Genomic DNA, 15,325 nt, shown 5'->3' on the forward strand with positions numbered 1-15,325 from the left:
TCAGCGCGAACAATTACGCAAGCGCGTCTTTTGATTTCAACCAATAAGCGCCGACGCAACGACGTCACACACAACAGCTAAGCTAAGCTAAGCTAGCCGAGACGACACTCGAAGTCGGACGGACCTTTTTTTCTGCCAATCTGTGCGTTTCCCTTTTTGTCCAAATATATTTTTTACGACAACCGTCTTGTCCATGGTGTCTTTTGTTCGTTCCACTGGGGTTTAGCAACTGTGTTTATAAAGAGACGAAAATCTCTTTACTGTTACTAGTGTTAGTGTTTCAACACGGCTACGCTCGTGAAAGCAAAACAACAAACTCAAACGCGTCTTCGTTCAATGTTGTCAACTAATATCCGGCTTAATTTTCGGCAAATTTTCCTCAATTCTCCGGGCAGATTTTCATAAAAATTTGAAAAACCCGGAATTCTGGGAAAATCTGGAGGACTTTCATCTCTGAAGATAATATACTGAGATTGTTATGGTCAGATGTTAGGTCTTCGGTTACTGCAAGGTAAGAGTAACACACTCACAAAGACCCACTCCTCTGCCCTGCAGCAAGTATTGGAAGTGTTGATAATGTGCACAGATAGACACAGAAGCAAGCACAAGTAGATTGAAAATTATTACATGATTGTAATTGAGATTAAAATCTGTTCCAAAGGAGTGTCATAATAAGTGGTGTATTGTGGATAGAATTACATCCACGGCAAATTGACGTCTAAGGGGAGTAGCAAGAGTGAACAGATCAAAACGGTGGGTGTAATGGGTTCATCTTATCAAATCGAGCCGCCCTCTAGTGGAGAAAATGTACTATTACACTGAAAATGGATTCGCTGGTTTTATTATTTTACCAAGCTTCGCTGGGAGAAGCGAAACTACAAAACACAAATAATTAACCATTTGTGGGTTTTGGTGAGACCCCAAAAATTTGAAGAGCTAAAACCTCACTTTTATTACTTGCTCACATAGTTTCTAATCAATTTGTAGAGTCACAGTTGGTTTAATCTCACTGTGCTCTCTTGACACAAGTGAATTAGGTCAGAGGCCGGAGGAGATGAATGTAGGTCTGAAGAGAAGGATGGAAAGATGAATGGTTAGTTGAATACATGGATGAATGGGTGGACTGATGGATGAAAGAGAGGTTTTAAAGAGGACAGAGAGCGACTTAAGTAGAAAGTAGACACTCCCGTGAACCAAACTTGTAAGCAAACATAAAACCCACTTAGAATGACAGATATCAAAATGTGTTTGTTTTTTTTTAATGAACAGAAATTATGATATATCAGTACTGCGATAACAGTTCACTCGACAATAGCTCGATAGGCATGTACGGGATGCACAACTATCCGTAATGACATCCGGTACACAAGTTTTATGAAACACATAGTGGAACAACGTCTGTATTATTTGGGGTGGTGTGTGCAATTGTACACTGCATGTCTTTATACCGAGAGCTGTTTCTACTACCACCGTTTCGACATGGTGACCATATTTAGCTCTAAGGGCAACATATTAGATATATATTTTAGCATTTTTTTGTCAATTCATGTAAGTGACTCAGATTTATATTTATTTATACATTTAAAACAGCACGTTTGTCAGTATGTCATACACATTTGTTGTGTCCAAATTAAGAAAAAGTACACATTGGATGATCTATTTAAAATAATCATGGTTATATGCTTATATTTATATTTTATGTTTATATTTATTTATATGCTTTTTGTCTTCTACTTTCTCCCTTTCAAAATGTTGCTGCTGTAAATCAGGAATTTCTCCATTATGAGACAAATAAATGTTTTCTTCTCTTATCTTACTTAACAAATGTATGCCATTTGCAGCAGTCAAATGTGAATATTTTGCAGCTGCACGGATTGCGCTCTGTGCCAGTGATTGTCAAAGAATGCAAAAATAACGGCATGATGGCACAGACAGTTCATATCAATGATGTGAAAATGGTCACCATCAAACTTTTCCTTGGTGATCGCTGATCCCAAAGAAAAAAAACCCACACCCAAAAAAGCAAACTTAAATCCTAAGATTCTCACTTAGATGTATCTTGCATGATTTGTTGCTCGACCACGCAAGTCATTGTAGCAATATTATTTGAGGCTCATGTTTACCTCTCGACTACATCTTGACCACTCCAACACGTGTGCTGCTCAACTTCCATTTCACTTTCACAAAGCATCTCAGGTAGCTCTGAGAAAAACAACTCGTATCGCTGGATGGAGCCCTCAAACTCCCTGAAACATATGCAGATTTGTTTGTAAGGCAAGATTTTCTTGAATGATTTTTTTTTCGGTCTTTTGCATTTCATTTTGCAGCAGAATTTCACTTATGGATATGAATGGGAATGAATTTACCTTGATAATTTTTTAAGACTGCGGCTCTTGTCACCTCTTGATCCTTTGAGAGGGAATGACCTAAAGAGAATCACATCTGCAAGTTATGATATGTATAGGCTCTTCGATGAGCGTAATGCTATGTGATTACTCCCAACCAGTGGCGTTCCGTCAGGGCCAGCAAGGCCTTCTCTGCTGGCCTAAACATTCTCAGAAAAGTACATTTAATAAATGTACTTTTCTGAGAATAACAAATTTAATTTGTTATTTTATTTTCATAAATATGTAAACAAAATTTTCTCTGTATTCTTTACGTCATATTATTTCCACTTAGATAAATAACTTATTTATTATGGTACAGTTTTTAACCAATCATATTTCAGCTAGCTTGTGTTGCCAGGTAAATTAAACTTGCTCGGGGCCTTTAGATTAAACAGAGCAGGCCCCTGTGCGCTGTAAGTGAACGGGCACAGTCAGGTTGCAATAGCCTCGTCTGCGTACTCGGGCCAGCTAGAAGCCCTTACGTCGAGACTGACCGTGCGCGTTCGGTGATTGGATTAGCGCCTTTTCTGTTTACTGAGAATTGTATCCTCACTTGTTCAATAAAGATTCTTTCAAAAAAAAAAAAAGATTGGATTAGCGCCTGCTAGAGTTATCACTGCATTTTAACCCAAAATGGCCGAAGGAGAAGACGTTGATCTGGTTGCAGAACTATTTTCCACACAATTTTCAAGACGGGCCTTCCACGAAAAGCTGGATATTGTGCGAAGAGGTCGCCCAACTCCTAAAGCAATTATGAACGCTACCCGTGGCTCACAGCCTCTGTGAAATGCTGCAAGTTGTACTGCTGGGAATGCCTATTGCTTGTAACTGACCAATTTGGTGCTTGGAGCCACACTGGATTTACCAATTGAAGTTGTTTTACCAAGGCAGCAAGGAAACACCAGAGCACGGCTGGGCACTTACAAGCTACGGTGCGTTTAAAAACGTTTGGGGACACTCGCGTAGATCTGCAGCTCAGTGAACAGGCACTACATTGGTGAGTAAATGAATTTTTTTTACATTTCTTCTTGTCATTTTATTTCGTTAGTATTAAATTAATGGTAACAAAATAAAATGACAAAGATACAAAAATGTATCAAATAAATCTGCTCACCTGCAATTTATAATGGCGCATTGTCGTCACCTTCGTGCACGAAAGTTCGTTCAATCTCAGCTGCTCAACATTTTCAGTTATTTGCTGTTGTATCGCCGATTTTCAAAATGCAAATGATCTGTTTACTTTATTTTCAAAGAATAGTTTGTTATTGTTTGGTTGGTGTCTTATATGAAACTGCGACATTGCGCAATTTGTTGGACAGACTTGTTTAAGATCACACAGCGTAATTTGGGTATTGTGAATGCATACTTTTTTAAATCATCTTTTTATTCTTGACAATATCTGTAAATTTAGTTTCCTGCTCTTAATTGTGAATGCATACTTGATGGTTTTAAATGCTCCTGAAATTAAGTGCTTGCTTGACGAGCCTGTATTGTGTATGTATGTGACGTCACTGAAGGCCTAAGGTTGAAATGCACGGCCCGCCACTGCTCCCAACACTGTTACCAGTATACATGTTCACTTTAAGCACCTCACCTCTGAGACTGTAGCTGAAGACTCAGATAAGCATCAGAGCCCATTGAGAGAGAGGTCATAGACCGCCTCTTTGAGGGTTTTTGTGTCATCCGAGCAGTGGGTGATGTAACATGTGAAGTGTTGGGATGTCCACTTATCATCACAGGAGTAGCTGCCTGTGATCCACACACTTTCTCTACCTAAACAAACCAGCAAGAATGGAAAAAAAACAAACAAACTAATGATCACGTTTTGAAAGAATAATTGGATCACAATCACCTAAAATAAGACCAAATAGTTCCCTTTTCATTGAATATGTTTGCATGCAGTCAATGTCCGGGTTATGGTCAAAATTCTGTTTTCTGAAACATTTGGGATATCTCGTGATTTTATGAAATGTGCCAAAGCTTCAGAGCATGTCTCGAGCAAAAGTGAGTGTGCCAAAGATTTTGTGAGAGCCTGTGTCGTTTCCAAAAAAATAAGGTGACCAATGACAAACGTGGCCTTGGGATTGTACGGATGACATCATTGGTTCATTCAATTTATTATTACTGGAGGCCTCAGGTCATTTTGTGGGTGTTGTCAGCATTTGTTGTGATCTTCAAGTTAGTTGGCAAGTTAGTTGTGTATCAAACGTGGATTACAATTGGATCACAATCACCTAAAACAGTGACCAGTGGTGTCTATTTACTCATACAAACAGAGGACCAGGTGTTTGTTTCAGGTAAGATATAAAAGTAATCGGTTCAAACACATTTTCATAAGGACTTTAAATCTTGACAAATAGATATTGCTACATAATTGGGATAATATGGTACAAAATAATGACAAGCACTGTGGCGATTAGCCCATCAGCCTCAGTTTTGGTTCTGGGCTCAGGCCGCCCTGATGTGGGGTTTGGATGTTCTCGCCGTGCCTTCCATCCATCCATTGATTATCTGATCCTCACAAGAGTCATGGATGTGCTGTAGCCTATCCCAGCTGTCTTCGGGCAGTAGGCGAGAGACACCCTGAACTGGTTGCCAGCCAATTGCAGGGCACACCTAAACGAACAACCATTCGGGCTCACACTCAGACCTTGGGACAATTTAGCGTGTTCCATTAACCGGCCATGCATGTTTTTGAATTGTGAGAGGAAACCAGAGTACCCGGAGAAAACCCACGCAGGCATGGGGAGACCATGCAAACTCCACACAGGAAGGCCGGAGCCGGAATCAAACCCTGCACCCCTGCACTGTGAGGCTGACGCACTAACCAGTTGACCACCGGGCTTCTCCTGCGTAGCTATTCATCCTTAAATCTAAATATGACAGACACACAGTAGCACCACCAATTTATTTATTTATTTATCATTAGACAGTAGAAAGTTGTGTATTTGAGGTGAAGCGTTTCATTGTTCAGGTCGACCCTGAATGAATAATTGAGAAATGGCCTCTTAAGGAGCGACGGCTAATATTTGAGGATACAATTTTGATCTACTGTGTGGTTCAACACTACATAACATTCGCAGGAGTTCTTGATTTAATGTTTGTTATCGTCATTAAGAGTTTGTCGTGGTGTAGAACGGTACTGCATCACCTAAGCGATGTCAATATATTTTTTTATTTATATATAAATCACAGTATTTTTTTCAATATTTAGAATATTGCTCAAAATGATTTGCCGCCTGCATTGGCCGCAACTTCAGGTCCTGAAATTTTGCACGGACAACATGTAAACTCTTAAACAGGTTGGATGTTAGCATTGGTTTGATGTGTAATGAATGGAAGGCCTAATTAAACATTTCATGAAGTGCTATCATCTTATTAGCACGATTACGTTTGTATGTGTTTGTTTACTTCCCAGGAATCTACTCCACTAAGTCCACAGCTTTTTCGCAAATGTTGGCCGCCTTCCCTATTGCTTCCTGCAACAGTGTGTGCGGGCTGTTTGTGTGTCGTCTGTTTGTCCAGAGATTAGCCACTGAAACGTTCTCATCACTCAGAAACAAGCAGCATTCTGGGTATCGGTTGTCCTGCCAACCAGAGCCTTTGTCTGACGCTGGATTTGGATTCACACGCACATTCACACAAAGACTGAAGCAAAGCCCAGATTCTCTAAAGAGTGAATTCTGTTTTTAGCCTATCTAGGTGTGAGGCTTTTGTGAGGAGGTCCAACTGATGAGCTGAAGAAAAAAAAAAAAAAAAAACGACACCCTTCGTGACTCTATGTCCAAAATTCAAATGATAAGATTATACATGGATGTGAGCATAATTGAGTTCATTCTGGTTTACAATGAAACCCTGTGTAATGGATTGGATGTCTGGATGGATATTTTAACATGTGACACATTTTAAAGCATGTGCAGCCATCTGTGGGACCGCTCTCTAATCCTACGTCACCGATCCCCGTTTTAACCTGATCTGCTTACAATGGCAGTAATGCGTGGACCATGCAGCTGGGCGTGCAGGATGGCATCGTTCACATGATTCCGGACCGCCAGCAGCGCTAGCTCCATGCTGTTGTGGTTGTTACTGGTTGCTAATGTTGCAGCTAATCTTTGGAGCAATACGACCAAACTTCCCCAGGGTGCCGCAAGTTCGGATATCCCCACCTAAAATAAAGAATGACATTGTGAAATGAAGCTTCACCACATTGGAGGGTATAAGGAAGAGAAAAAATATTCATGTTTTTTTGTAAAATGTTAAAATTTAAAACTAGCTAATGATACAAACAATACAAGAGTCCTTCTCCCCTTTTTACTTTGTGAGTTGATATGTGCTAGAAATGAAAATGAAAGAGAAATAAGTACAGAAGCGCAACAACACTGTCCCATACACAAACACCAATTCTCCCTCCTCGCCTCTGGTGTTCTCTTTCAACCACAGACCAGAGGTCAGCCTCTCCACATTTACAGCCTTCCAAACTGTCAGAACTCATAAAATTCATAAAACCATTTCACACCACAAATAACTGCAGAGTCTAAAAATACTTTTACAGATGCATTTGTAGCATCAGGAAGTTGGGTAAACTGTTATAACAGCCACTTTAACATAACACGGTCACCACAGCAAACGAAACATTACCTTTACCCGCTAAATGAGGACCATTTTGATTTCACTCCAAATTAAGTCAGTGCTACTAAATGAGGCACCCAATTGAGTGAATTAACCCTTTCATGCACCCTGTAACCTGATAACATGAGAAGCTGTCCACTGTAGTAACATGCAGTTTGTGCGTGCGTGCGTGAGTGTGCGTGTGCGTGTGCGTGTGTGTGTGTGTGTAATAGTGAACAATACCTCTCGCGTATACTATTATTTTTTTCATAGTCTCAATTGTTCATTTCTAAATGCATTTCTGTGTGATGATCAGTGAAAAAAAAAACGTTATTATCAGTCCAATGCATGTTGTGACTGCTGAAGATTGTATGACTCAAGACATGCGTCACACAAGTGATGACTTGGCTCAAATTGAGTGAGATTTATTTTGGACTCGACTTGCTTTGTTTTGACGACAGGAATTTCGGACTTATTTTTTACTTAAAGTTTAAGACCAGGCACGGCGTCAGGATTTTTCCATCTCGTTTTTTTTTTTTTTTCAATAAAACTATGATAGACACCAAAAGCATGTTCGTACGGAAGCGTGGAACTGCCAATGCATGGTAAACATTTTTGACTGGCAAATTCATTCGAACGGATTTGCAAAATACACTCAAACACAGTGATAAAATATAGGCTAAATGCTGCAAATATTAACATTTTCTCCCACAATACCATGAGGCTTTGACTTGCGCAAGTCAATAAATTGCTATGTTTTTAGCATTTGGCCAACATTATACCAATACGTTAGTAAAATCAAGTAAGTCAACATTGTTTACTTGTAATTTTTACGGTTGTATTACTTTCTGCAGTGCATGATTTCCATTCTGCATTCTTTCCCATAATGCCACGGAGTGTTGATAAGCGCATGCACAAGAAAATGCCCTGTGGCATTATGGGAACAATTATTATTATTATTATTTTTTTTTTTACCATTTAATTTACTTTTCATCAATACGTTCAACCTCTAACATAACGCGCAAGTAACTGAAAGACTCCCTCCCTTTTACAAACACACATGGGGTATTGCTGCTGCACAAACGCGAGAGCAGGAATTTTATTGGAACAGAAAGGCTACTTGTGAAGTTTTTATCCATCCATCCATCCATTTTCAACACGGCCTATTCTGAACAGGGTCACGGGGTGTTGCTGGAGGCTATCCCACCTGAATTCGGGCGGAAGGCAGACTACACCCTGAACTGGTCGCGAGTCAATCGCAGGGCACATATAAAGACAAACGAGCATTCACACCCACATCTACACCGTCACTGAGTCGGAATCGATACAATTTGCTGCCCGCGCACAAGCTAGGCAAGTTTATTACTACACCATCAGCGACGTGTGCAGTTTTTAATGTTTAAAAATAAAAATAAAGATGTCAGATAATAAATATTGGTTGTGGGGCTGAACGGTGGGTAGGCATATTTCTGATGGGGGGGCCATAGTTTCCTCTAGCCCCAGTGTAGCACCTTGCTTGGTTAAGACTTGCACACATGTGACTTACGGTACTCCGACCCCTACCTGATAGCAGGATGACCAACTCATTCACTTAACCAGTGAATTACAAGAGCACTAGTCTGCTCTACTGAAATCATCTTTAAGGATCGGCACGTATAGCCCAGTGCCTGTATATGTCACTGGCCACTGGCCTTCTGTTCATGACCAAATTTCCTGTGCTGATTTATGGTGCTGACAGTGACTTCCCTCCCCGTGTCTCACCGCCACCTCTTGTCAACAATTAATGAGTAAATAACGCAAACCTTTTGTGTTTTTAGGAAAGGTGTCTCCCCACACCTTTCTCGGGGTCAGCTATGCAAGACCCAATGCAGAATTAAGAACTACTCAATATGGAAAGTAGGACTCACATATCAAAACAATGCACATAAAGACAGAAAAGGGTAAACTTACCAGGCATCCTCTCATAACATTAAGACAGAGTCCAGTACAGGGCTTGATCAATGTCAGACCTCTGCAATGGGAGCAATACTGCATCCTTACTAAGCCCCGCCCACACGCTCTGGATAATGCTGCCTTTTCTGTTGCATCCACGACATCCCCAGCCAATCTTAGCAATCGACTCAGTGTTCGGCCTACTCCCAGAGCACGAGAAAGACCGGAAACCAGGAGTCCAGGATGGGGGCCAAATGGACTGACATCTTGCCGTGTCATCCGGAGGCAGTCTTCATGACTGGATGAGGAGGAAGAAAAAGACCGGGATGACATGTGGCCAATACCAGGGTTGAGTAGTCGGCGGTAGACCAGTGGGAAGAGCTCATTGAAGAAACTCCCAACAGCATGTTCCAATGAGGAATGGGGGTCCCCCAAAAGATGGCGATTAATGTCATTGAAAAGGTGAAGCACATGGGGTCGACATTCTGATGCAAGGCTGGAGTAGGCGCTGTCAAACAAGGTGCTGGTCAAATTAGATGTGAAGGACACGAGCGATTCAAAGGTGTCTGCAGAAAAGAGACGACAGGAAAAAACCCACACATTTGTTAAATTTTGCAACCATCAACTCCTCATCATCCCATGACAGTATGTCTACTATCGTTGATGGAGGATTGATGTATGGTCATCAAATTCAAATTCACATCTGCCAATGGACAGTATATATACAGTGTAACAATAGTTTCCTGAAATTAATATGGCAATGTGTTAAGGTCTACACAGGGAAAAATAGCACAAACTCACTTGTGGGTGTGGCTCGTTGGTCTAGTTGGTCAGTGCTTCTCAATTATTTTCTGTTACGCCCGCCCTCACAAGAAGAAAACAATTCTCCCCGACCCCCCACCCCCAACTCTCTGCCACCACTATGAATATAATTTGTCTCTAAAATTGTTATAAGTACACCTCTGCATTCAACTGTATCCTTATGAGCATTAAAGAAAAGAAAAAGAATTAAATATGGTTCCACTTACAGCAAAGAATAACTTTATTAACATTGTTTTTTAGTCTGTAACAAAAAAGATTTTTCTTGCATGAATTTGCCTGAAAAAAATCCATGTTTAAACTGTAAACATTTTTGACCAATTTATTACACCATTTCATTCTGAAAACTAAAACTAAATCAATAAATAATCAATTCTAATTCAGTTCCGCAACATTAACTCAGGAGCACAATATATAAAATATTTTAGTCTACAAAACAAAAACGAATAAAACAATTTCTGCTGATTTATTAATTGTTTTTTTATATCAAAATAAGGAAGTCAGGATTATTGACGGCTGTGATGAGCACGTTTTGCAGCGGCTTATCAGCGTGACTGAGGTGTGATGTCTTTAAGTGGCGCCTCGATTTATTTGTCTTCATGCTGTCCGCAGCCAGCATTTTTCGACACAGTCAACACGTCCTTGTCCGTCTCCCACTGTAGTCACAGTGAAGCCAAGCGCTACATACGCTTCCCACAATTCCTTGACTTCTTAGCTTTCGGGTCACTTTCTTTTGTCTCATTATCTTCGTCTTTTTCCGCCTTTCTTTAAATCCCGATTAAGAAAAATCATATGGTCTCCTGAGGCTTTGTTTACTGCACTTTATATGGCCTGCTCGGTGCAAAAAACCCAAAACAAAACAAACAAAAAAAAACCTACACCATCGCGCTAATACTCCCTGCGCACTCTCTGACAATGAGGGCACCACACTTTATTCTATTTTCTTCTGCAAAAAAACTTATGTTCCCCAGAGTCACACGAGCCCCCTCGCAGTGCGCCCCACTATTTGAGAAGCACTGGTCTCCGGGTATGATTCTCGCTTAGGGTGTGAGAGGTCCTGGATTCAATTCCCACACGAGCCCTTGATTACATGTGACTCAGTAAATCGAAGTACTGTAATTTAGTGAAATTAGAATGCCAATAGGTAAAGGTCAACTCTGGTAAAAATACCGTTGTGTGATCTGCATGTTGGATCGAGGGGTATGATTATCGCTTATTGTGAAAAAGGTATCAGGTTCAAATCCTGGAGGAGCCCTGAGTTACCTGTGACTTTATAGATCAAAATACCTGAATTTTGAATGGCAAAGTGTCAAATGCAACGCTGAGAAAATTAGCACTTGAAAACCACTGGTCTATAGGGCTATAATTCTCGCTGTAGGTGCGAGTTTTCAAATCGGATGAGCCCGAATTTGACTGGGACTAAATACATCAAAATAGTTACCTGAAATTAGAATGGCAATGTGTTAAAGTCCAGACTGGGAAAACTAATACTACATCACTTGGGTGTTGTTTGTTGGTCTAGCGGTATGATTCTCCCTTCGTGTGCGAGAGGTCCCGGGTTCAAATCCCGGACGAGCTCGAATTTAACTGGGACTGAATACATCAAAATAGTTTCCTGAACTTAAAAGAGAAATGTGTCAGAGTCTACACTGGGAAAACTAATACTACATCACTTGGGTGTGGCTCGTTGCTCTTGTGGTATGCAGGGATGACAATGGCTAGTGATGAAAAAAGCAGAAGGGGGCGTGGCCTGGACGGGGGCGTGGCCACTTACAAAAGTGGCACTAAACATGCTGAAGATGAAATGTATTCAATTTACACACTATTTGAAACTTGAACAGAAAAAATCCCAACATTGTTCACTATTCTTTCAAGTGAAAATTTGTTTCACCGAGGTTGCGTGAATCTGTAATGCTTTCCATCCTCTCGATCCGTATAGAATGACATCGTCACACACTGTACACAGAGCTTTACCGGCGACATCGAGCTTTTTCACGAAATCCGACACAAGCACAATGGTTCCTCTTTACTGTTTCCTACTGGGGACACCGTCAGCTTTCTATCCAACCAGTCCCATCGAAACGTGTTTTTCAGATCCGCATCTATCTGACGCACTTTAGCTTCGTCGCAAGTCTCGATAACATTCGGCATTCGCGAGAAAGGGGTTTAGGAAGGCGAACACGGACTGGTTGTGATTTGCATTTGCCGATATAGCGACCAATCACAACAAGTAAGACATCATACACGTCCAATCGCAGGACTGTTTACAATCGAAAGATGGAAAGACTGATCGGGAGAGCTCGTGAAAACTCGACGATAAGGTACCTGACCCCCCCTAAAATTTTCTCAACGGATTTAGACGATTCACAAAAATGATCAATTTAACAAATAAAACGGCGGATTTGCGCGTATCCGCGGAAAATTGCCATCCATGGGTATGCCTTTCTCTTCGGGTCCGAGAGGGTTCAAATCCCAGAGGAGCCTGTATTTAACTGGGAGTTACTATATCACAATAGTTTCCTGAAATTAAAATGGCAATCTGTAAAGGTCTACGCTGGGAATAATAATACCAACTCAACCAATTGGTGTAAGGGTCTGATTCTCTCTTTGGGTGCGAGCTGTCCCGCATTCAAATCCCGGATCAGCCCAAATACAAATGGAATTACAAAACAATAAATGAAAGACAAAGGTTATGAAGACGATTGATTCAACAAAAAGGCTCACATCTACAAGGGGCTAAATATCCTGAGAAGTCTTGCTTGTCTCCTTCTTCCTTTGTTTAGTCAGTCGTTAACTCTGCTTGTGGCATTATCTTCACTTCATAATGGCTGCACAGAGCTCACAAAGTAGTTGTCTGTTTGTTTGAGTGGGTGTTGGCGAATGCACATCTGAATTAGTGTCGGGCAGAACCCTTTTAGATTACAATTGGGTCCTGCTAATAATCACCACTAAATGGTCTAGGAACACGAACAGGGAAACAACTCAATGGGGAATATAAAGAGACTCTAACACCATACATAAAGTGCATTGGATTATTATAGGGCGCACTGTCGGTTTGGGGGAAAATGGAATGCTTTTAGGTGCGCCTTATACTGCGGAAAATACCGTATTTGCATCCTGCCTTGATACTTGCATTTGTCAGATTGTTTTGTGCCTTGCTCAAATTTGCCTGCCAGTCCTGTATTTTACACCCTGTTGACAATGAGGCAGCCATTGGATTCCATTCCCTGATACCTAACCACTCACTTTGAACCTCCACCACCTTTGGGTCAATAAAATCATCATCCTTTCTACAAATTTGTCTCCAATCTCTGCAACTGGGCTCTGCACACGCCCCGAGACCTTCAATGGATGAGTCATTGCTGTGCTCTTGGGGTCATTTTTTTCCAGCGCTCTTTGGAAGGTTCACCACGGTTCCATTTTTTTCTCCATTTGTGGAAGGCTCTCACTGTTGTTGGCTCGAGCTTTAGAAAAGGTGTTGCAACTTTTTCCAGGCTGATTGATAGCAATTATTTTATCTGTCTTCTGTTTTTGAATTTCTTTAGATTGTGACATTTTGTTGCAGCATTTTTTTAGAAACTTTAGCAGACTTCTTTTGTTAGAAAGGCTCTATTTAAATGCTCTCTTGATTGAACTGGAGATAATTTGGCATGGGTGTGGTCTGTCAAAATGAACCCGGCTTTCAAAAGAAATTAATTCCTGATAGTTAAAAGGGGATCAATACATTTTTTACACCGAGCCAGATAGCTTTGAATACTATTTTTTCCTTTAAAAAAAAATCACAATTTAAACACTGTTTTCTTGGGTTATATTTGTCTGATTTTTATAGAAGATTTATTCGCAACTATAGCCAAAAGGCTCTTCCGTTAACCAGGTTGACCTCCATTAAGATCCCGTTCAAATGGGACTCGGATGCGGACTCAGCTTTCGCAAACTTAAAAAGAGCATTCACTAACCCACCCGTGCTGCAACATCCTAATCCTGACCACCCTTTTGTTGTAGAGGGGGACGCCTCGGATTCAGGAGTGGGGGCAGTTTCCTCCTTAACCCTGGTCCCACATCTCCCTGGACTTTGTCACGGGTCTTCCTCCATCCCGTGGGCGGTCCGTCATTCTCACCATTGTGGACCGTTTCTCTAAATCAGCCCACTTCATTCCGCTGTCCAAGTTGCCGTCGGCGTTGGAGACTGCCAACCTCCTCGTCAAGCACGTTTTCCGTCTCCATGGCATTCCTCTGGACATTGTATCCGACTGGGAGCCCCAGTTCGTATCCAGAGTGTGGAAGCGGTTCTGCCGGTCCCTGGGGGCCACGACGAGTTTGACGTCGGGATACTACCCGCAGTCCAATGGGCAGGCGGAGCGCGCTAACCAGGATCTGGGTGCGGCCCTTCGTTGTGTGTGTCTCCACTGTCCCTCGTCCTGGGCCGACCACTTACCTTGGGTGGAATATGCACACAACACCCTCGTCTCTTCTGCCACTGGGCGGTCCCCCTTCATGACGGCCTACGGGTATCAACCGCCGCTGTTCCCGTCCCAGGAGGGGCAGATCGAGGTTCCATCAGTGCAGTGCCACCTCAAGCGGGCCCATCACGGGAGTGAGACCAGGGCCGCGTTATCCCGCACGGCTTCCAGAAACCGGCAGATCGCGGACCGTCGTCGACGCCCTGCACCAACCTATGAGGTGGGGCAGGAGGTGTGGCAAGCTACAAGGGATCTGCGCTTGGCCGGCACATCTGCCAAGTTGGGACCGCGTTTCACCGAACCGTTCGTGGTGGACTCCATCATCAGCCCCGTCGCAGTCAAGCTCCGGTTTCCTGCTGCCATGAAGGTTCACCCCATGTTCCACGTCTCCCTGATAAAGCCGGTGGTGACCAGTCCCTTGGCTCCTTCTCCCACCCCACCTCCTCCTCCGCGGATCGTCGATGGTGACCCTGTGTACACTGTGCAGACCATCCTGGACTCTAGGCGCAGGGGTAAGGGGTTCCAGTATCTGGTCGACTGGGAGGGCTATGGGCCGGAGGATCGGCAATGGGTCCCCCGCTCCTGGATCTTGAATCCGTCCCTTCTACGGGATTTCCACGCTTCTCACCCGTCCAAACCAGGTAGGCCGCTGGGAGGCGTCCGTTGAGGGGTGGGGGGGGGGGGGGGAGGTGCTGCCTGCACACCTGCTGCCTATTTGTCAATGATTACACCTGCTATATCTAAGCACTCCGGCTTGCGACTCATTGCCGGAGTATTGCATGCCATGCCACTGTTATTGCCCATGCTTATCTTTTTCCTTGCCGTTTTTTGCAAGCGCTTTGTTTTTTCGCATTACATTATTTCCTGGTTCTCGTTTTGACCAGCGTTTTCTGTTTTCCATTAGACGGAGTTTTCATTTACAATAAATATTTTTGAGACGAAGGCCTTGTCAGTGTCTGCTATTTCGGGGATCCACTTATTCTCGTTCGCTCTGTTGCGTACGAAGCAGTTCTTTTTTCCTGCCTTGTACGCAACGTGACACCACCCCCTCCAGCCCGCCTGACAGCACTAGGTACAGTGATGTGTTCCTCGAGCCGGTCCTTGGCCTCGAGGACCGCA

The 15,325-nt window shown here is 42.6% G+C and overlaps 1 protein-coding gene and 1 non-coding gene across 2 annotated transcripts in view; one reads left to right on the top strand and one right to left on the bottom strand.

Annotated features, from left to right (window-relative positions):
* The window catches only part of LOC109509760 (glypican-5-like), a 60,748-nt gene that overhangs the window by 21,893 nt on the left and 23,530 nt on the right, over positions 1–15,325 (bottom strand). The window contains exons 4-8 of the mRNA XM_019859606.1: positions 8,946–9,493; positions 6,371–6,553; positions 3,982–4,160; positions 2,367–2,426; positions 2,124–2,246 (exon numbers count right to left, since the gene is read on the bottom strand). Of these exons, the coding sequence (XP_019715165.1) occupies positions 2,124–2,246; positions 2,367–2,426; positions 3,982–4,160; positions 6,371–6,553; positions 8,946–9,493 (1,093 nt within the window). The remainder of the gene's footprint in view (positions 1–2,123; positions 2,247–2,366; positions 2,427–3,981; positions 4,161–6,370; positions 6,554–8,945; positions 9,494–15,325) is intronic.
* On the top strand, positions 11,254–11,325 carry trnat-cgu (transfer RNA threonine (anticodon CGU)). The gene has a single exon. It is a non-coding gene; the product is annotated as a tRNA-Thr (tRNA).

Source organism: Hippocampus comes, unplaced genomic scaffold, assembly GCF_001891065.2.
Source record: "Hippocampus comes isolate QL1 unplaced genomic scaffold, H_comes_QL1_v1.1 scaffold148, whole genome shotgun sequence".
NCBI lineage: Eukaryota > Metazoa > Chordata > Actinopteri > Syngnathiformes > Syngnathidae > Hippocampus > Hippocampus comes.